The 22,325-nt window shown below is 40.1% G+C and overlaps 2 protein-coding genes across 6 annotated transcripts in view; both read left to right on the forward strand.

Annotated features, from left to right (window-relative positions):
• Positions 1-13,631, forward strand: part of LOC129547113 (transmembrane protein 45A-like) — a 131,191-nt gene extending 117,560 nt beyond the window's left edge. For 2 of the 5 annotated variants that reach the window (XM_055413234.2, XM_088836567.1), the window contains 2 exons: positions 211-356; positions 10,050-10,362. In XM_055413234.2, the coding sequence (XP_055269209.2) occupies positions 211-356; positions 10,050-10,200 (297 nt within the window). In that variant the 3' untranslated portion in view covers positions 10,201-10,362. Of the gene's footprint in view, positions 1-210; positions 357-10,049; positions 10,363-13,210 lie in introns of those variants that run through there. The other 3 variants (XM_088836572.1, XM_055413016.2, XM_055413091.2) reach the window with 3 other exon arrangements.
• Positions 13,632-18,507: 4,876 nt separating this feature from the next.
• The window catches only part of ADGRG7 (adhesion G protein-coupled receptor G7), a 91,686-nt gene continuing 87,868 nt past the window's right edge, over positions 18,508-22,325 (forward strand). Inside the window, exon 1 of the mRNA XM_088839522.1 lies at positions 18,508-18,637. Coding sequence (XP_088695648.1) covers positions 18,508-18,637 — 130 coding nt within the window. The remainder of the gene's footprint in view (positions 18,638-22,325) is intronic.

Raw genomic sequence — 22,325 nt, forward strand, 5'->3', positions numbered from 1 at the left:
GAAAATTGATCTATAAATATCCTTAACCTTTTTCCAAAAGTGTTAACTAGTATTGTCCATTTTAGTAAAACAGGTAGAGTTTCTTATCTGTAGAATCTCAGATAATAGGAGTTATGTTACCATTAATCTTGAAATGAAGCATTTTGAACTGCACCATCTTTGAGAATATGACTGGTAATTCTTAATGTGTGCTCTTGTTTTAAATTACAGATTGGGTTTGTCCTTTATCCTCCCAGTGGAGGTCCTGCATGGGATTTAATGGATCATGACAACGCTATGTTTCTCGCCATATGCTTTTGTTGGCATTATGCAACAGCCATTATCATCGTTGGAGCAATTTATGCCTTTGTCACCTGGTAAGTTAGTGCTTTTTGTTTGTGGAAGTTCTATTTTTTGGTGTATGATCATCAAGACTCAACAGTACTGAAATTTAAGTTCAAAGAGGTATTTCACTCCTTAGCATTCCACAAAACAGGTTAATAAAGCAGAAAATTATCTATAAGCACAGACATTTCCAATAAAAAGAATAAATGCTGGTTTAAAGTTGGAATAGCTAAAACAGTGCCTCTGCTGTGCTCCTAACCTGTGCATCACCCTTCAACACACTCTTCTGTGCCTCCATGTCTTTGCATATGCTGTTTTCTTTTCCATACCTGCAGTGATCCCCCTCCATTTGCCCATGCATACCTCACTTATGGAATTTCCCAAGCTTGTTGTCATTCTTGACAAACATGTATGTCTCCCATTAAGTTTGAGTAGCTGATTAATTTGACATTTACTGCAATACTTCTAACAGTAAGATTCAGTTAAATGATCCATGTTTTCACAAGGACTTTGATACAATGTTTCATGATGGATGAGGAGCAATATACCGACTGCTAAGAACCCATATTCTAGCTCTGCTGCTTGTCAGCTATATGACTTAGGGTAAATTATTTAACCACCTTAAATATCAGTTTTGTTGTTTAAAAAATGGAGACCTAAATGAAAATCATGTATTTAAACTGCCTATAACATAATAAGAACTCAATGAAGATTTTCTTTTTCTTGTGTTTGTTCTTTTTTTTCTGGTTCCTGTGATAGATTTCTTTTTAAATTGAAGTACAGTTGACATGGGGCTTCCCTGGTAGCTCAGCTGGGAAAGAATCCACCTTCAATGCGGGAGACCCTGGTTCAATTCCTAGGTCAGGAAGATCCTCTGGAGAAGGCATAGACTACCCCCTCCAGTATTTCTTGGGGATTCCCTGGTGGCTTAGGTGGTAAAGAATCCGCATGCAATGTGGGAGACCTGGATTCAACCCCTGGATTGGGAGGATCCCCTGGAGGAGGGCATGGCAACCCACTCCAGTATTCTTGCCTGGAGAATCCCCATGGACAGAGAAACCTGATGGGCTACAGTCCATGGGGTTCCAAAGAGTTGAACACGACTGGGCAACTAAATACAGCACAATTGACACATAACATTATACAAGTTTCAGGTGCTCAACATAATGATTCAACTTTTATATACATTACAAAATGACCACCACAATAAGCCTAATTATACAATCTGTCACCATACAAATTTACAAACACTTTTTTTCTTGTGATGAGAGCTTTCAAGATTTACTTTCTTAGCAGCTTTCAAATCTACAATACAATATTATTGATTATAGTCACCGTGCTATATATAACATTCCCATGACTTATTTCTTTTATTTTCATGTTTTAACTTTTCATTTTATATTGGAGTACAGTTGGTTAACAAGGTTGTGTTAGCCTCAAGTGTACAACAAGTTGATTCAGTTCTATTTCAAATTCTTTTCCCCATTAGGTTGTTATAGAAAATTGAGCAGAGTTCCCTGTGCTATATAGTAGGTCTTTGTTGGTTATCCATTTTAATATTATAGTGTGTACATGTCAACCCCAAACTCTCTTAAATATCGCCCATTCCTCCCCCCATAACCATAAGTTCCTTCTCTAAGTCTGTGAGTCTGTGTCTGTTTTGTAAATTAGTTCAAATTTGTATCACTTCTTTTTAGAGTCCACGTATAAGCAATATCATATGATATTGCTTTCTCTGACTTACTTCACTCAGTATGACAATCTCTAGGTTCATTCATGATGCTGCACAAGGCATTATTTCATTCTTTTGTATGGTTGAGTAATATTCGTTTGTATATATGTACCACAACTTTTTTTTATCCATTCTTCTGTCTATGGACATTTAGGTTGCTTCCTAAATGTCTTGGTTGTTGTAAATAGCGCTGCAATGAACAGTGAGGTACATGTATCCTTTTGGACCATGTTTTTCTCTGGGTATATGCCCAGGAGTGGGATTGTAGAATCATATGGTAGCTCTATTTTTAGCTTCTTAAGGAACCTTCATACTGTTCTCCATAGTGGCTACACCAATTCGCGTTCCCACTGACAGTGTAGGAGGGTTCCGTTCTCTCAATACCCTCTCCAGCATTTATTGTTTGTGGATTTTTTGATGATGGCCATTCTGACTGGTGTGAGGTGACGTGATCATTTCAAGATGCAGAAAAATCTTTTGACAGAATTCAACACCTATTTATGATAAAAAAAAAAAAACTCTTCAGAAAGTGGACATAGAGAATACATACCTCAACATTATTTGGGTACATACCGCAAAGGTCATTTATGACAAACCTACAGCTAACATTATACTCAACAGTGAAAGGGTAAAGGCATTTCCTCTAAGATCAGAAACAAGACAAGGACGTCCACTCTTGCCACTTCTATTCAACATAGTTTTGGAAGTCCTAGCTATGGCAATCAGAGAAGAAAAACAAACAGAATCTGAATTGGAAAAAGAAGACATGAAACTGTCATTGTTTGCAGATGACATGATGCTATACACAGAAAATCCTAAAGATGCTATACATAGAAAATCCTAAAGAAAACTACTGAAGCTCATCAATGAATTTGGTCAAGTTGCAGGTCACAAAATTAGTACACATAAATCTGTTGCATTTCTATACACTAACAATCAGAGATCAGAAAGAGAAATTTAAGAAAAAACTCCATTTACCTTCTCATTAAGAAGAATAAAATACTTATGAATAAACCTACTTAAGGAGACAAAAGACCTATACTTTGAAAACTGTAAGACTTATTTATTTTATAACTGGAAGCTTGTCCCTCCTGATACCCTGCATCTATTTATGCCCACCTCTCCACATTTTGGCAACCACCAGTCTGTCCCCTGTATCTATGTGTTTTGTTTGTTCATTTGTTTTCAGATCTCACAGATAACTAAAATTCTATGGTATTTTAAATTCTATGGTATTTTTCTTCCTCTATATCTTATTTCACTTAGCATATTACCCTTAAGGTCCAGTCCATTCTTTTTTATGGCTGAGTAATATTCTATTACATACATATAAGTATAAAATATTATAAAGATATAAATATCTCAGTTGAGCTAATTTTTGTGTATGATGTAAGATACTGGTCCAGTTTTATTCTTTTCATGTGGCTATCCAGTTTTCCCAGCACTATTTTTGAAGAGACTGGCCTTTCCCTACTTTGTATTTGTGCCTTCTTTATCGTAAATTGACTGCCCATATTATGTGTGTGTTTATTTTTAGGCTGTCTATTCTGTGCCATCGATCTTTTTATGCCAATATCATACTGTTTTGATTTTACAGCTTCGTAGTATAGTCTGAAATCAGAAAGCATGATGCCTCCAGCCTTGTTCGCCTTTACAAGAGTGCTTAGCCCATTCAGGATCTTCTGTGATTCTCTACAAATTTTAGGACTATTAGTTCTATTTCTATGAAAAAAACCTTTGGTAATTTGGTAGGGATTGCATTGAATCTGTAGATTGTTTTAGTTAACATAGACATTTTAATGATATTCTTCCAATCTATAAGCATGGAATATCTTTCCACTTATTTGTGTCTTCCTCAATTACTTCATCAGTGTCTTATAGTTTTCGATGTGTAGATCTTTCATCTCCTTAAATTTGTTTGCTGTGTATTTTATTCTTTTTGATGCCATTTTAAACGGGATTTTTTTTCTTAATTTTTCTTTCTGATAGTTCATTGTTAGTGTATAAAAATACAAGTTTGAATATTAATTTTTTACCCTGCAACTTTACTGAATTTATTGGTTCTAACTGGTTTTTTTTGGTGAGGTATTTAGCGTTCAGTTCAGTTCAGTTCAGTCGCTCAGTCGTGTCCGACTCTCCGCGACCCCATGAATCACAGCACGCCAGGCCTCCCTGTCCATCACCAACTCCCGGAGTTCACTCAAACTCATGTCCACAGAGTCGGCGATGCCATCCAGCCATCTCATTCTCCGTCGTCCCCTTCTCCTCCCGCCCCCAACCTTTCCCAGCATCAGAGTCTTTTCCAGTGAGTCAACTCGTCGCATGAGGTGGCCAAAGTATTGCAGTTTCAGCTTTAGCATCAGTCCCTCCAATGAACATCCAGGATTGATCTCCTCTAGAATGGACTGGTTGAACTCCTTGCAGTATAAGGGACTCTCAAGAGTCTTCTCCAACACCACAGTTCAAAAGCACCTATTCTTTGGCGATCAGCCTTCTTCACAGTCCAACTCTCACATCCATACATGACCACGGGAAAAACCATTGCCTTGACTAGACGGACCTTGGTTGGCAAAGTAATGTCTCTGCTTTTTAAAATACTATCAAGGTTGGTCATAACTTTCCTTCCAAGGAGCAAGCGTCTTTTAATTTCATGGCTGCAATCAGCATCTGCAGTGATTTTGGAGCCCCCAAAAATAAAGTCTGACACTGTTTCCACTGTTTTTCCATCTATTTCCCATGAAGTGATGGGACCAGATGCCATGATCTTTGTTTTCTGAATGTTGAGCTTCAAGCCAACCTTTTCACTCTCCTCTTTCACTTTCATCAAGAGGCTTTTGAGTTCCTCTTCACTTTCTGCCATAAGGGTGGTGTCATCTGCATATCTGAGGTTATTGATATTTCTCCCAGCAATCTTGATTCCAGCTTGTGCTTCTTCCAGCCCAGCGTTCCTCATGATGTACTCTGCATATAAGTTAAATAAGCAAGGTGACACTATACAACCTTGACGTACACCTTTTCCTATTTGGAACCAGTCTGTTGTTCCATGTCCAGTTCTAACTGTTGCTTCCTGACCTGCATACAGGTTTCTCAAGAGGCAGGTCAGGTGGTCTGGGATTCCCATCTCTTTCAGAATGTTCCACAGTTTATTGTGATCCACACAGTCAAAGGCTTTGGCATAGTCAACGAAGCAGAAATAGATGTTTTTCTGAAACTCTCTTGCTTTCTCCATGATCCAGCGGATGTTGGCAATTTGATCTCTGGTGCCTCTGCCTTTTCTAAAACCTGCTTGAACATCTGGGAATTCATGGTTTACATACTGCTGAAGCCTGGCTTGGAGAATTTTGAGCATGACTTTACTAGTGTGTGAGATGAGTGCAACTGTGCGGTAGTTTGAGCATTCTTTGGCATTGCCTTTCTTTGGGATTGGAATGAAGACTAACCTCTTCCAGTCCTGTGGCCACTGCTGAGTTTTCCAAATCTGCTGGCATATTGAGTGAAGCACTTTCACAGCATCATCTTTCAAGACTTGAAATAGCTCAACTGGAATTCCATCACCACCACTAGCTTTGTTAGTAGTGATGCTTTCTAAGGCCCACTTGCTTCACATTCCAAGATGTCTGGCTCTAGGTCAGTGATCACGTTATTGTGACTGTCTTGGTCATGGAGATCTTTTTTGTACAGTTCTTCTGTGTATTCCTGCCACCTCTTCTTAATATCTTCTGCTTCCGTTAGGTCCATACCATTTCTGTCCTTTATCAAGCCCATCTTTGCATGAAATGTTCCCTTGGAATCTCTAATTTTCTTGAAGAGTTCTCTTGTTTTTCCTATTCTGTTGTTTTCCTCTATTTTTTGCATTGATCACTGAGGAAGTCTTTCTTATCTCTCCTTGCTATTCTTTGGAACTCTGCATTCAGATGCTTATATCTTTCCTTTTCTCCTTTGCTTTTCGCCTCTCTTCTTTTCACAGCTATTTGTGAGGCCTCCTCAGACAGCCATTTCACTCTTTTGCATTTCTTTTCCATGGGGATGGTCTTGGTCCCTGTCTCCTGTACAATGTCATGAACCTCCGTCCAGAGTTCGTCAGGCACTCTATCAATCAGATCTAGTCCCTTAAATCTATTTCTCACTTCCACTGTATAATCATAAGGGATTTGATTGAGGTCATATCTAAAATATATTTAGTGTTTTATATATATATATATATTTATATGAGAATGCAATATATATATATATTGGAGAAGGCAATGGCACCCCACTCCAGTACTCTTGCCTGGAAAATCCCATGGATGGAGGAGCCTGGTGGGCTGCAGTCCATGGGGTCGCTACGAGTTGGACATGACTGAATGACTTCACTTTCACTTTTCACTTTCATGCATTGGAGAAGGAAATGGCAACCCACTCCATTGTTATTGCCTGGAGAATCCCAGGGACCGGGGAGCCTGGTGGGCTGCTGTCTATGGGGTCGCACAAAGTCGGACATGACTGAAGCGACTTAGCAGCAGCAGCAGCAGCAGTCTCTAAGTTGTGTCCAACTCTTGCGACCCCATGGACTGTAGTCTGTCAGGCTTCTCTGTCCATGGGGATTCTCTAGGCAAGAATACTGGAGTGGGTTGCCATTTCCTTCTTCAGGGGATCTTCCCGCCCAGGAATTGAACTCAGCTTTCCCGCCCAGGAATTGAACTCAGCTTTCCTGCATTGCGGGCAGATTGTTTACCAACTGAGCTACAAGGGATAGCTACAAGCTGTTATGTCATCTGCGAATAGTAACAGTTTTACTTATTCCTTTTCAATTTGGATGCTTTTTTTTTTCCCCCTTGCCTAAATGCTCTGAGTTTTAACGCTATTTTGACTAAAAGTGGCAAGATTAAGCATCATTGTCTTGGTCCTGATTTAAAGGAAAAAACCTTCATGATTTCATCACTGGGTATGATGTTACCTGTGAGCATGTCATATATGGCCTTTATTAGGTTAAGGTATGTTCTCTTTATACCCACTTGTTGAGAGTTTTTTTTATTATAAATGCATCTATTGAGATAATCAAATGATTTTAATTATTCTTTTTGTTAATGTGATATATCATATTATTGATTTGTGGATGTTGAACCACCCTTGCATCCTTGGAGTAAATCCCACTTGATCAGGGTACATGATCCTTTTAATGCATTCTTAAATTCAGTTTGCTGATATTTTGTTGAAGATTTTAGCACCTATGTTCATCAGTGATATTAGCCTATAATTTTATTTTCCTTTGTGATATCTTTGTCTAATTTTGGCATCAGGGTGATGTTGGCCTTGTGAATGAGTTTGGGAGCATTCTCTTGAAAGAATTTGAGAAGGACAGGTATTTAAATCTTTTTTTAATATCTGTACTGTTTACCAGTGAAACCACCTGGTCTTGGACTTCTCTTCATTGAGAGTTTTTTGTTTGAGATTACTGTTTCAGTCTTTTTCCTAGTAATTGATCTATTCAGATATTTTATTTCATGATGATTCAGTCTTGGAAGATATATGTTTCTAGGAATTTATTCATTACTTCCAGGTTATTCAATCTGTTGGTGTTTAATAGTTCATAATACTTTCTTAATCCTTTGTACCTTTTTTTGGTATCAGTTGCAATTTCTCCTCTTGTATTTCTGATTTTATTTATTTAAGCTTTCTTTTTTTTTTCTTAGGGAGTAAGGCTAAAAGTTTGTCAATTTTATCTTTTCAAAGAACCAGCGGTTTGTATCATTGATCTTTTCTATTGCTTTTTTAGTCTCTGTTTATTTATTTCTGCTCTGATCTTTATTATTTCCTTCCTCATAACAACTTTGGGCTTTCTTTGTTCATTTTTTCTAGTTCCCTTAGATGTAAAATTTAGGCTGTTTATTTGAATTTTTTCTTATTTCTTGAGGTAGACCTGTGTTGCTATAAATAAACTTCCATCTTAGAACTGCTTTTGCTGTTTAGATTTTGGTATGTTGTCTTTCCATTTACACTTATCTCTGGGCATTTTTTAATTTCTCCTTTGATTTCTAACACTGGTGCTAGCAAGTTAGGAAGAGAGTGCAAAAATGGTGGCTGCTAGTGCTGGCACTAGCAAAGTAGGGGGGGGGAAGAAAGCAAAAATGGAACCTGCCAGTGCTTCCATTCTTGGAGAGAATCCTAACAGATTTCTTCCTTGCTAGTAGATGCTCTAAAGTTAGGAAATGAATTCCATTCATGTATAGACACTTTTCAAACTGTGGCTTTTATGTTGTATGGCCAGGTGGGTGACGCTGCATGCAATCCCTTTAAGAATGGAATCTCTATTCCTTACACCCCTTTGGTTCTTCTCGACATCAGCCCTGTTGGTCTTTCAAATCCAGATGTTTTGGGGCTCATCTCAACAATGCAAGTCCCAAGGGTGCGGGTGCCTGGTATAGGGCACAAATTCTTGCTCCTCAGGAAGAAGCTCTGTATCTGTGAGATCTCTTTGATTGTGAGTCTTCACACTGGGGTTGGGGTCTTTGGTGAAACCATGTCTCTGCCTCTTTTACCCGTCTCATTGCGGACCTTGTCCTTTGTTGTAGAGGAGCTCTTTGGTTAGTTTTCAGGTCTTTTTTTTTTTTAATAGGGAATTGTTCTTTATGTAGCTGTAGATTTGCTGTGTCCATGGGAGGAGGTGAATTCAGGACCTTCCTAGGCTGTTATCTTGAACCACCTCCCCTGCTCACTCTTGTTCTTTTTATTATTCCTCTTGTTCTTGTTCTCCTTCTGTATCAAAAAGTGTATAAGGTATCGACCCTGTGGGGAGAGAGAGACAGTTTAAATATAGTACGATAAATGGAAATAGTGTAAGAATAAAGCACTGTTGGAAACAGAGGAGGCCTCTCACAATTGAGAATTAAGCTGAAACTTGAAGGGTTGTAGGAATGAAAGAAGCGAGTACAGTTTGTTATTATTTCTATTAGCATGGTAGCTAATGCCAAACCACAGTTGGCCTGGCTGATTCCAACTATTAATCATGCAGGCTCCAATCCTTCAGACTTTAGCATTGATTGAAGATTGTTCTATATCTATGGTCATCATAAAGACATGAGCTGTGTGTGATTATTGAGCACTTAACATGTGCCTGTGCTGTGCTTAGTTGCTCAGTCCTGTCCAACTCTTTGTGACCCCATGGATTGTAGCCCACCAGGCTCCTCTGTCCATGGGGAATCTCCAGGCAAGAACACTGGAGTGGGTTGCCATGCCCTTCTCCAGGGGATCTTCATAGCCCAGGAATGGAACCCAGGTCTCTTGCATTGCAGGCGGACATGTGCCTACTGACACATAACTTTAATTACTTGAAATATTCATATACGCATAGTGGTACCATATTGGATAGTACATATCTAGCATGTTCTCTAAATCCTAAATTACAGTAGCTGATTCTAGACCAGAGGGGTCTCAAACTCTGCCTGAACTAGCTTTCTAGTCCTTTCTCTAGACATTTACCCAGGTTATCTCTCCAGCTCTGTGCTTCTTTGAGCTTCACTGCTAAAGGGTTTTGGTGTTGTATCTCTGGGTGAGGAAATCTTTTCCTGGTCTAGCCCCCATTATGTCTCTCGTATATTTTGGGTCAGCCTACCTTGATCTGTAGTTACCTCCTACTTGAGGTTTAAGTTTCCTTGGTGGCTAACACAGTAAATAATCCACCTGTAGTGCAGGAGACTTGGGTTCGATCCCTGGGTTGGGAAGATCCCCTGGAGGAAGGCATGGCAACCCACTCCAGTATTCTTGCCGGGAGAATCCCCACGGACAGAGGAGACTGGCGGGCTATAGTCCATAGGGTCTCAAAGAGTCAGACACAACTAAGCAACTAAGCGCAGCATAGTACACAGGTCTAAGTGCCATGGGTGCTGGGAAATTCTACCTTCTCATTGAGTGATTTCTATTAGTCCTATTCAGTTCCCTCAAAGCATGTATGGGCTGGTGGTTAAGGCTCACTCTGTCGTTGAGTGAAACTTGACTTCTTCCTCTGTTGTTTTAGGCTGACTTCTGGGCCTCATCTCCTTAGGGGCTGGGCAGCCTCCAAGAATAAAGCCGGCATTCAAGCAATCTCTCTACCCTATGTCAGCTCCCATCCAGAGCCAAAAGAAGACTATTGTCTCTTCCTGTTTCAAAAACCTTCAGACCACTAATGAATCTCTTATCCGCCTATAGTTTTCTAGAAACCAGAAACTCCATGTTTACTGTTTCAATTGCCTCTCCTTACCCAGAACCTTTGACTTATTGACCACATAGTTACCTCTACCTGGCATATCCCAATTAAATGCTCATCTGTCTTGTGAAAACTTCTGTGATTGTTTTAGTCTTTGCTTATTTCCCTTCATGAGTTTTACGGTACTTTAGTCTCTAATACACATTTTAACAGTTGTGATCTATCTTGTGATATTTACTATTAGCTCATGTTAGTCTTATCTGCTAACTAGATTGTTCACCTGCAGGAAAAGGCCTTTTTCATATCTCTCACAGCTCTTGTCATACTGTCAAAATTATATAGGTACCTAATAGACACTTATTTCTGTTTTACCAGATCTGTTTCAGAACTACTCAAATAGTGTTCAGTTGTTTAGAAATCATGTTTTATATGCTTTTCAGTTTCACTCTCATATTGAAATATAAGGCCAAGAACTTGTGTTCTAATACATTTTTATATAACGTTAAGCAGTAGCTTAAAGAATATCACGAAGAATAAATATTAACTTTCAGTGAGGTCATATGTAGTTCCTGTAGTCATGAAGAGTTTTGAAAATCTGTTCAACATGGTTTGACTGTGAACTGGATTGTAACTCAGTCACAGATGATGGGTTTTTAGGACATTCTATCAGAATTTATTTGACAGAGCACAAAGATCAGTCCTGAATATTCATTGGAAGGACTGGTGCTGAAGCTGAACCTCCAATACATTGTCCACTTGATATGAAGAGTCAACTCATTTGAAAAGACCCCGATGCTGGGAAAGATTAAGCACAGGAAGAGAAGGGGGTGACAGAGAATGAGATGATTAGATGGCATCACCAGCTCAGTGGATATGAGTTTGAGCAAACTCCCCAAGATAGTGAAGGACAGGGGAGCCTGGCGTGCTGCAGTCCATGGAGTTGCTAAGAGTTGGATACGACTTATGACTGAACAACAACGATAGCAGATACAACTCAGAGAGCAGATGTGGGGAAGAGGAGGAGTCCTTAGACTCTGTGTTAACAAGTCAGCTCAGTTCAGTTCAGTCGCTCAGTCGTGTCCGACCCTGCGACCCCACGAATCACAGCACGCCAGGCCTCCCTGTCCACCACCAACTCCCGGAGTCCACTCAAACTCATGTCCATCGAGTCGGTGATGCCATCCAGCCATCTCATTCCCTGTCGTCCCCTTCTCCTCCCACCCCTAATCCCTCCCAGCATCAGAGTCTTTTCCAGTGAGTCAACTCGTTAACAATTAGTTGGTAATAAATAAACAGTTCTTTGTTTTATTTTCTAGGAGTCATCAGGAATAAATCTATGAATGAAGTAACTAATTAATTCCTTTCATTTAGCACGTATTCAGGTTTTGCAATATGGAGGTGACTGTGTGGGTTTAAAAATGACACACTGTCCCAGTTGTGGAGGTGACTGTGTGGGTTTAAAAATGACACACTGTCCCAGTTGTCACCTTGGTTAGAAGTATTAGCCTTTCATGAGAATAGTGCTTTGAACTGAGTGCCTTGAAGAGTTGAGGACACTGGGAGCAAGGTCAGTGGTTAATTATCAAGGCAAATGATTTTGAGTCATTTTTCTTGGCTCTTGATAAGTCAATAGATGTTACCGATACTGCTCAGTTGTGTGTTGGAGGAATTAATGGTGAGTTGCAAGTGACTGAAGAATTACCTCTGGTGGCCATCTGATGCGAAGAGCCAACTCATTGGAAAATACCCTGATGCTGGGAAAGATTGAGGGCAGGAGGAGAAGTCGGTGACAGAGGATGAGATGGCTGGATGGCATCACTGACTTAATGGACTGAGTTTGAACAAACTCTAGAGATAGTGAAGGACAGGGAAGCACGGCGTGCTGCAGTGCATGGGGTCCCAGAGTCTGACACAGCTGAGTGACTCAGCAACAACCACAAGATGAGTGATATAAACTCCTGGAAGACTGTTCCACAAGCCCACTAAACCATTAGATATGTGGTGAGGCATTGTGTCCCAGACATTGTTCTAGACTCTGACAAGAGTTAGGGCAGTAAATAAGATGAAGTCTCTGTTCTTAGGAAGTTCATACTCTAGTGAGATCCAGAGCACAAGTAAAAACTAGGTATGTTGAGAGGGGTGAGCCAGACCTTCACTGGGAGAAGAAAGGCAGAAAGCAAGTGTATAGATACAGATAGGCTAGTGACATTTTTTCAAAAAATGAGAATGATTTTATCAGTTTGTTTCCATATTGTGTATTTCTGAAAGTTAGCTATGTTTTATTGACATAGTCACAGTGAAACATCTTCACAAATAATGCTGCACAGGAAAAGCTTTACATAGTTTTTATTACATCAGAGAAGTCAAGAGCCTGCTCAGTTTCTGCCACCAAGAAGTTTCATATCTTCCAATGCCAAAATGATAATTTCCTGACCACACCTACAGATTCTCTTAATCTATGAAAATAGTTACAAGAATAGAGGTGACTTCTTTCAACTTCTGAATGCATCCAGGATCATCACATGCAGTAGAGCAGCCTGGGGTCAGCACAGAAGCAGCTCTCCGAAGACACAGTAAGGGCTCCAGTACAGCCCAGACTTGACATGGGGCTCAACATGGGGAAGGAGATGCCTTTGTGTGCTTCCTTTTTAGAGAGGGCTTCTTTAACACACAGCTGAGCTCTTTCATCTGGGCTTACTTCAGTCCAAAGATTCTCTTGTTTGTTTTAGAAATTATTAAAGTTATAAATTTTGAATATGATGCAAACAGTCATTACATATTACAGCTTTATTGTGTCTGTTTGCTTATAGACTGCTTTAATCCACAAAATGTTCGCAGGTAGCTCCAAAGACAAATAAAAGTGATTTTCTTTTGGGGGTACCTCTTCCATTTGCACAGATAATTTGGAATTTGTTGTATTATAGATACAGATAATTTGGGGGTTTAATTTTAAACAGCATAATACGAGATGATTTTCATTCTGTCTTCAGGTTGGTTAAATCTCGATTTACGAGGTTCTGCCCCTCAGAAGTTGGACTCCTGAAAAATCCTGAACGAGAACAAGAATCAGAAGAAGAGATGTGACTTTGATGGGCATCCAGTCTTTCTGGATGAAATTTTTCTTCTTATATTATTTTAAGTCAGTTTTGTCTTTTCACTTTTTGTTTAGAAAACAAAACAATCAGTTGAGAATGATTCTTGGTGTCACGGTGTTGGGGGCTTGGAGTGGCTCTCCCCAGGTTAGCTAAAGTGTGATCCCCACATTCTGAAAAATATTTGTTTTATTTGCCTTATAGATTTATATGCTCAAGTTTCCTGGGCTTACTATCATTTGTAACTCCTTATAGATGGAATTTCACTTGTTTTATCTTCTTGCTACCTTGAGAAATAAATGAATGCATGGACCTTGGTTCAAACAACTTAGATATTTGTTTTTGTTGTTCAACTGCACCCCACCTTTCTGTTATGAGGAAGAAGCTGTGTGACACCAAATTTCCTTTTCATGAGACATCTCTTTCCGTAGCACCTGTGTTCTCCCCTGGGAAAAGCAAGCTGGAAGTCATCCTGTGGTGCACTCTCTTAGAGAAGAGAAAAGGGCTCCTCCACGGTTACAGAAGGGCACATGGTGAAAAAGCCATGAAAATCTAGGAAAGGAGAGTTAGGATGTTATCCACAGGGAGAAGACAATAATCATCACATGGCTTTGTATGGCCACCACGTCATCCCCTCTGCTGAAATAACTGAAGGGTTAAAACAAGGAGAAACCTTTCATGGAATACATGGGTAAACAGTCAGTGCCCCTCCCTCGTCGGTAGACTAAGTAGCCCCCAGTGGAGAGTCAGAAATCCTTTCCCATTCTACCTTTACCATTCACCAGCCTGTAGGGTTGTAACAGTTACCATAACACTCTGAAGTTAGGGACTTGAATTGGATGAGTCAGTTTCCAGCTGGCATATTTTATGAATCTAGAGGCTCTCAGACAAAATCAAAGCTAATTTCGTACATATTAGTCAGAAAGGCCAGTCTGTGCTGTGACAGAAAAGATAAGGAGCACCGCAGGAGTCTGTCACGGTTAACCTGAATATGAAGGAAAAGAGGCAGTCTAGCAGATAGCTGGAGGTGACACATGGGCAGTTACAACCCAAAGCTCCCTGGCATTCCAGAAACACTGGCAAATCTTGAAAGTCACCTCAGTCTGGTCTTATCATATGACACTAAAGAGGGAGGTGAGTGGATTCTTTAGGTCAAACAACTAGATATATTTCTTTTCTTTATGCAAGGGCTGAAAAGATCCGGGGACTTCTTTGGTGGTCCAGCGGCTAAGATGCCATGCTCCCAATGCACAGGGCCTGGGTTCGATCCCTGGTCAGGGAACTAGATCCCATGTATCACAACTAGGAGTTCACATGCTGCAGCTAAAGATCCTGCATGCCACAATGGTCCTGAATACTGCAAATAAGAGCATAAAAAGAGAGGAAGGAAGGAAGGAAGAAAAAGAATGAAAAGAATAATAATCATAGCAAAAAGCTGATGTGAGTGCCTAAAGGTTTATCTTGACCAATGCAATAGACCCTAGTACATTTCTGGCATATGAAATGCCCACACACCGTGGTCCCAAGATGATCAGGGCATTCTGCCCCATGTGTGTCTTACATCTTGGGTTTTTCCCCCTAGTCCAACAAGTTTCTATGACTTTGGCAAATTTTTATTTCAAAAGAGTAAGCTGTCAACTGCAATTGCATGAAGATGGTATTGCTGGTACCTAGCATGGGGTCGCACAGAGTCAGACATGACTGAAGCGATTTAGCATGCATGCATGCATTGGAGAAGGAAATGGTAACCCACTCCAGTGTTCTTGCCTGGAGAATCCCAGGGACTGGGGAGCCTGGTGGGCTGCCATCTATGGGGTCACACAGAGTCGGACACGACTGAAGTGACTTAGCAGCAGCAGCAGCAGCAACATGGCACCTAAATAAAATAAAATCAGCTTGAGTCTATTTCAGTATGTAGTCATAGAACTTCATAGTGTCCAACACAACCCCTGTACCGGTGGTCCCCAACTTTTTTTGGCACCAGGGACTGGTTTTGTGGAACAGTTTTTCCATGGACCTGAGGGAATGGAGGTTGGTTTGGGGATGACTCAAGCCATTACATTTATTGTGCACTTTATTTCTGTTATTACTATGCTGTGATATATAATGAAATAATTATGCTGCTCACCATAAATGCAAAATCAGGGGGAGCCCTGAGCTTATTTCCTTCAGCTCAGGTGGTAATGTGAGTGATGGGGAGTGGCTGTAGATACAGATGAAGCCTTGCTGGGCTGCCTGGTTCCTAACAGACCACAGACTGGTAACAGGGGTTAAGGACCCCTAAAACTTGTTTGTTTTAATTTCCATGTCTATGTTGTATTAACTGCTGCCTCTTCCCTCTTCCTCTTTGCAGCTTAACTTCTGGATGTTCTTTAAGGCCCAGTTCAGAGCTTTTCTTTTCCGCTTCTTCATACCACCCTTTTCTGTTTATAAATTCCTACAGTATGGAGCCCAGAGCAATACAGGATCATAGGCTGTTCAGTCGTCTAATTATCTCTGCACCAAAATGCTTTATTTTTACTATGTCATAATTCCCCAAAGGCAGTCACACTCTTCTTCTTCTTCTTTTTTTTTTTGGACCCTATTGTAGCACCTAAGGAATGTTTCTCAACGGGTAGCATTGAAAGGTGAGTTAGAGGAGTAGGAAGGAGAGAGAAAGATCAAACGAAAATATGGTTCAAAGGAAACAGGCCCCCAAAATTTGTCTATAGGTGAAGATTCTGAGACCAACTTAAATGATTTGTCTAAGATTGTGCTGTCAATTAGTGGCCAAGCCCAAGATGGGATTTAAATCTCCTGGCCCCGGGAGAGAAGGCTCTGTCCACTGAAGAGGCTACATGACTGCACAGTGAATGGCTTAGTTTCTTCTTCAAGGGACCTGCTTCACTCATAAGACCCATTGTCACCCAGCCCTGCTTTCCACACAGAATTCCATTCAGGAGAAGAGACTTTGGCTTCTGTTCTAATATGACTGATGATTTGATTCTGGTCAGAATTATCTTAGTTTGCGTTGCTATTATAGAGCACCATAAACTGGGTAACTTAAACAGCAAGTGTTCATTTCTCACAATTCTGGAGTCTGGGAAGTCCAAGATCATGGTACCAGCAGATCTGGTGTCTGGAAATGGCCCACTTCCTGGTGGGAGAGACAGGTCCTCTCTCTCCAAAGGCCCACTTCCTGGTGGGAGAGGGAGATCCTCTCTCTTCAGTTTCTTTCTTATAAGGGCGTTAATCGCATCATGAGGGCTCCACCCTGATAACCTAATTGCCTCCCAAAGGCCTCACTGCCAAATACCATCACACTGGGATTAGAGTTTCAACACATGAATTTTGAGGGTACACAAACATACAGGCCACAGCAAAAATCCAGGAGAGGAATCACCAATACAGGGATGACCAGAACACTCTATTCTTGCCAGTTGATAACCTTCGCTACTCCTAACCCCTTGGAGAAATGTGTCTACATTTACTTCTTATCTGATGTGTCCCCATTGTGGATGAATGGGGAGTACTTAGCAGCAGAAAAAAATAGCAATGATGCTACCGTCTAGTGGCAAAGCGTGGAGACACAACTCATAAGCCCAAATGCCATTTTTGACCTCTGAAAAGAGGTCTTCCTTTATCAAAGTAACAAATCAGACCACAAGCATTGTTAGAAGAGTTTGAGTTATTTAAAAGTATCTTAGATTTTAATTTATTAGTACTCCAACCCATTGTGATGGGTTGAATTCTATCTCCCCAAGTTCATACGGAGAAGGCAATGGCAAGCCACCCCAGTGTTCTTGCCTGGAGAATCCCAGGGACGGCGGAGCCTGGTCGGCTGCCGTCTATGGGGTCGCACTGAATCGGACACGACTGAAGCGACTTAGCAGCAGCTGCAAGTTCATATGTTAAAGTTCTAACATCCACACTTCAGAATGTGACCTTATTTGGAAATACAGTTGTTGATGTAATTAGTTTAGTTAAGATGAGGTCATACTGGAGTAGGGTAATCCCCAATCCCAATGGACTGATGTCCATATAGAAAGGAATTTGGACGAAGATACACACATAGGGAGAATACCATGTGAACAGAAATGCACAGATTGAGGTGATGTATCCATAAGTCGAGGACTGCCAAAGATGCCAGCAAACCACCAGAAACAAGGAGAGAGGGTTGGAACAGATTCTTTCCCAGCCCATTCAGAGGGCGGGAGCATGACCCCACCAATAAGTTGACCTTGGATTTCTAAGCTACCTGACCTATGAGACAATAAATTTCTGTTAAGTCACTCCATTTGTGGTACCTTGTTACAGCAGCCAAAGAAAACTAATACATCCAGTACTCTAACAGTTTTAACTTTAATGTTTTAGATTTCAAAATAAGACACACCTTTGAACTGGGAAATGGCATACTGAAGGTTATACAGCAATCCCAGACATGAAAATATGATCTATGTGTTATTACCAGCCATAAAATACATTGTCCTTATTGGGAAAACTGCTGACAAGTTGGCTTGGTTATACATTTATGCTTTTTTTTATGGCCTCATTCAGGTTGGCAGGTTTCTTTAACTAGTTTTTTTGTTCAACATTCCTCAGGTATGTGGAGTTTACACTTGTAGAGTAAATCATTTATCAGCAAGTAAATTCTGCATTATCATCTTTGGTATTCTCTAATTTTTTATATGCTTGTTGTCTAACTAGATCACAAACACCTTGAGTACCATGCACTATTATTAAGCTATCTGGAGATTACAGTCTCTAAACTGAAAATTCATGGTGTCTGTTGCAAGATGCTTCTGTATTAGCCAAAGTTCTCCCAAAGCAGAACCAATAAGATACATGTGTATATAATTAGATAAATTTTTATTGAAATATAGTTATTTAAAATGTTGTGTTAGTATCAGGTATATAGAAAAGTGATTCAGTATACATATATAAATAGATATATTCTTTTTTTACATTGTCTTTAATAATAGTTTATTACAAGATATTGAGTATATATTCCTGTGCTACATAGTAGGTCCTTGTCAGTTGTCTATTTTATATATAATAGTGTATATACTTTAATCCCAGGCTCCTAATTTATCCATATATATGTGTTTATGTGTACATGTGTGTGTATATATAATTAATATATATTTTAAAAGACTGACTCATTATGAGGGTTGACAAGCCCAAAATCTGCAGGTTGACTTCCTAAGATTTTAAGAATGCAGGCTGGAAAGGCCACCTCGAAAGAGATGATGATGCAGTTTGATTTCAAAGGTGGTCTGATGGCAGAATTCCCTCTTCAGTGGAAGTCACCGTTTTTCATTGAGGTCTTCAACTACTTGGATGAAGGTGATCCACTTTACTCAAAGTTTACAGATGAAAGCATTAATCTCATCTAAAAATATCTTCATAGAAACATCTAGAATAATGTTTGACCAGCAAGAGGGTGCCAAGACCTAGCTTTGTTCACACATAAAATGAAACTTTATAACCAGGGAATTATGTCTCCTTGTATTCATGCCTTTTTGTAGCTCCCTCGAACATTGAATCTGGACAGGCTTTATGATTTTCTCTGACCAACAGAATGTGGTAAGAGCATATGTGGTAAATTACGGTCTTACACTTTACGAGGCCTTGCAGTTTACCCTGCTGCTGTCTTAGAACCCTGCCTGAATGTGAAGGAGACAAGGCTATTTGTTGGGAAATCTTCAAGGAGGCGGCCCTGGAGCAGAACAGACCGCGAGGTAGAGACAGGCCCGGGCAGTTGGCCTTTCTGGTCATCTCAGCTGAGATCCCATACACGTGAGAAAGGTCAACTTGGATCCCTGAAGGTCCTATGAAACTTCCAGATGACTCGGCTACATGATCATGTGGTGCAAAGCCACTGTTGCTAAGTCCTGCCCAAATTACCTGATTATGAGCAAGTAAATGATGATTGTGTTTTAAATTGCTATACTTTGGAATGTCAAGTTACACAACAATGGAAACTGATGTTTGTGCCAATGATTTCTATAAAATAATTATACTAATGGCAAGATTTAGGATCTAGAATATTGTTAAGGTATAAATTATAGTACTTTTTGACACGACATTAAAAATATTAACTCATCTTGCCTCAGCTAAGCTTAAGACTTTATACTATTCATACTATTATTTTTGAGGACTAGTATTTATATGGGACTAGTGTTATCTAGCTTAAGCTCTTATCTATTTGCTATAAATTTTTGATTTGCCTTTTACCTGAATCAGAGTTTCTAGAAGGAAAAGAATAAAATTATTCCCACACTATTTTCCCACACTGTTTCTTATCCTAACCCACAGTGGACCATTTCTCTCTGCTTTGAATCTTGACCACATACCTACATCAACTCACACATAGGGGATGAAAAAGAGAAGAAATAAAAAAGACGAAAACAGGAAAGAAATTTAAAAGGAACTGGTCAGAATAGATGGAGAAATTGAAGTTCTGTGGAGCAAGATGAAGAAATGAATTTAAAACTAAAAGAGTTCAAGGGTGACTTTTCTTGTATCTTCTGGGGCATGAAGAGGTTAGCTCAGAGTTACGTTAATCAGAGTACACCATCTTCCACATACATTTGAGTTTCATAAGCAACAGACTTCCACTAGTCATAAGCAAAGTACTTCCCTCTATGAAGCAATCAGCCCTTGAGATCCTATCTGGGACACCTTGCTCTGGGAGCCTAGGAGGCACCTGATGAATAAAGACAGCAGGGAGAAACAGGAAAGCACAAAGGAAACAAGGGGAGTGACTGGGTAACTTTCTCTTGGCCCAGAAAAGGTTTTTTGATACCTTTTCTTCCTGTCTTCCATTGACCACCAGTTAGAAACAGAGGATGGTAGGGTTGAGTAGATATACAAACAGGTGAGTTCAAGGTTTCTCTGTTAGCAATAGCTCAGACTTCACTAATTAAGAGGTAGCTAATGCCACTGGGAGATTTTACAACTCAGAGGCTCACCTCTAAGTTACAATAGGTGGGGAAGTTGAGATTGGTCTTTCTCATCAATGCCATGGGAGGTAAGGTAAACAGGTTTCTATGTACTTAACTCTTCATTGAGGTCACAGTCCAGATGGTAGGAAAATAAAAGGGATTTCAGAACTGCTTGCCACTTCTGGGTATCAGCTCATTAAAAATCTAGTTGAATAAATGAATAAGATAAAATAGAATGGTAGTTTTAGATGTGACAAAAATATAGGCTCTATTTGCTAGTTTACCACAACTTGATTCCCTCTTCGAGAGAATCACCCTAAACAGTGATTACCAAACATCTGTGAGCATCAAGTTGGAGGACAAGTCAAAACACAGATTGCTGGGCCCCACCTGGAGTTTCAGATTCAGTAGATTTACTATTTTATTTAATGGATTATAGACTTTATTTTTTTGGGCTCCAAAATCACTGCAGATGCTGATTGCCACCATGAAATTAAAAGACACTTACTCCTTGGAAGGAAAGTTATGACCAACCTAGATAGCGTATTAAAAAGCAGAGACATTACTTTGCCAACAAAGTTCCATCTAGCCAAGGCTATAGTTTTTCCAGTGGTCATGTATGGATGTGAGAGTTGGACTGTGAAGAAAGCTGATCGCTGAAGAATTGATGCTTTTGAACTGTGGTGCTGGAGAAGACTCTTGAGAGTCCCTTGGACTGCAAGGAGATCCAACCAGTCCATTCTAAAGGAGATCAGTCCTGGGTGTTCCAATACTTTGGCCACCTCATGCGAAAAATTGACTCATTGGAAAAGACTCTGATGCTGGGAGGGATTGGGGGCAGGAGGAGAAGGGGACGACAGAGAATGAGATGGCTGGATGGCATCAACGACTCGATGGACATGAGTTTGAGTGAACTCTGGGAGTTGGTGATGGACAGGGAGGTCTGGTGTGCTGTGATTCATGGGGTCGCAAAGAGTTGGACATGACTGAGCGACTGAACTGATTGCTATTGGGATATAACTGCTTCTAGGCCCCATGACAGAGAAGGCAATGGCAAGCCACTCCAGTACTCTTGCCTAGAAAATCGCATGGACAGAGGAGCCTGGTGGGCTGCAGTCCATGGGGTCGCTACTAGTCTGTAACGACTGAGCAACTTCACTTTCACTTTTCACTTTCACACATTGGAGAAGAAAATGGCAACGCACTCTAGTATTCTTGCCTGGAGAATCCCAGGGACGGCGGAGCCTGGTTGGCTGCCGTCTATGGGGTCACGCAGAGTCGGACATGACTGAAGCGACTTAGCAGCAGCAGCAGCAGGCCCCATGAGTGGCTGGAGATAGAGAATATATGTATATAAATGTGTGATATATATCATAAATGTGCAATATATACATTTTTGTGTATAACAGACTTTACATCTATGTTTAATTCTGTTATTTATATATAAATATATTATATTGAAATATATTATTAAAATATATATTAAAAACCATGATTTTGTATTGACATACAATCCAATTCAAATTTGATGCTATAGTTCTGTTTAAGACACAATGGAAATTATTTAGTTCAAGTATTAGAAATAAGTAATATCATTATTGCCTGGAAAATTCCACAGACAGACAGAGGAGCCTGGTGAACTACAGTCCATGGGGTTACAAAGAGTTGGAAAGGACTGAGAATGTAAAGAGAATATCATATACTTTCTTTGAAATGCTTGTCTTTGTTGTAGTCACAAGTTTTCAGCTTTTGGATAAGTTCATGACTGTGTTTATGCATTTGTTTGACATCTGCTTTCCCTGGAGCATATTGCTTCCTTCAGAATTGATTGCACGCAGTTTTGTTCTTTTTCTCCGTGTTTCTGATTACTTGTTTTGAAATTCTCATGTAATTCAAGTTTTCTTCCTTTGTATTGCTGTTACTCTCTTCTTCTAGAGTAAGGAAATTGGCTCTGATTATTCTTAAACATTCACCAGTTTGATCGTCCTGTATGTAACCAACCTTTTATTTTCATCCCCACCTCCCCCATGTGTGGACGCCCTTTTCTTCTTGCTTGGGGCCTGACTCCCTATTCTAGGCTGCCACTC

The sequence above is a fragment of the Moschus berezovskii genome, chromosome 1 (genome assembly GCF_049115385.1).
Source record: "Moschus berezovskii isolate FMDL1 chromosome 1, NW_MosBer_1.0, whole genome shotgun sequence".
NCBI lineage: Eukaryota > Metazoa > Chordata > Mammalia > Artiodactyla > Moschidae > Moschus > Moschus berezovskii.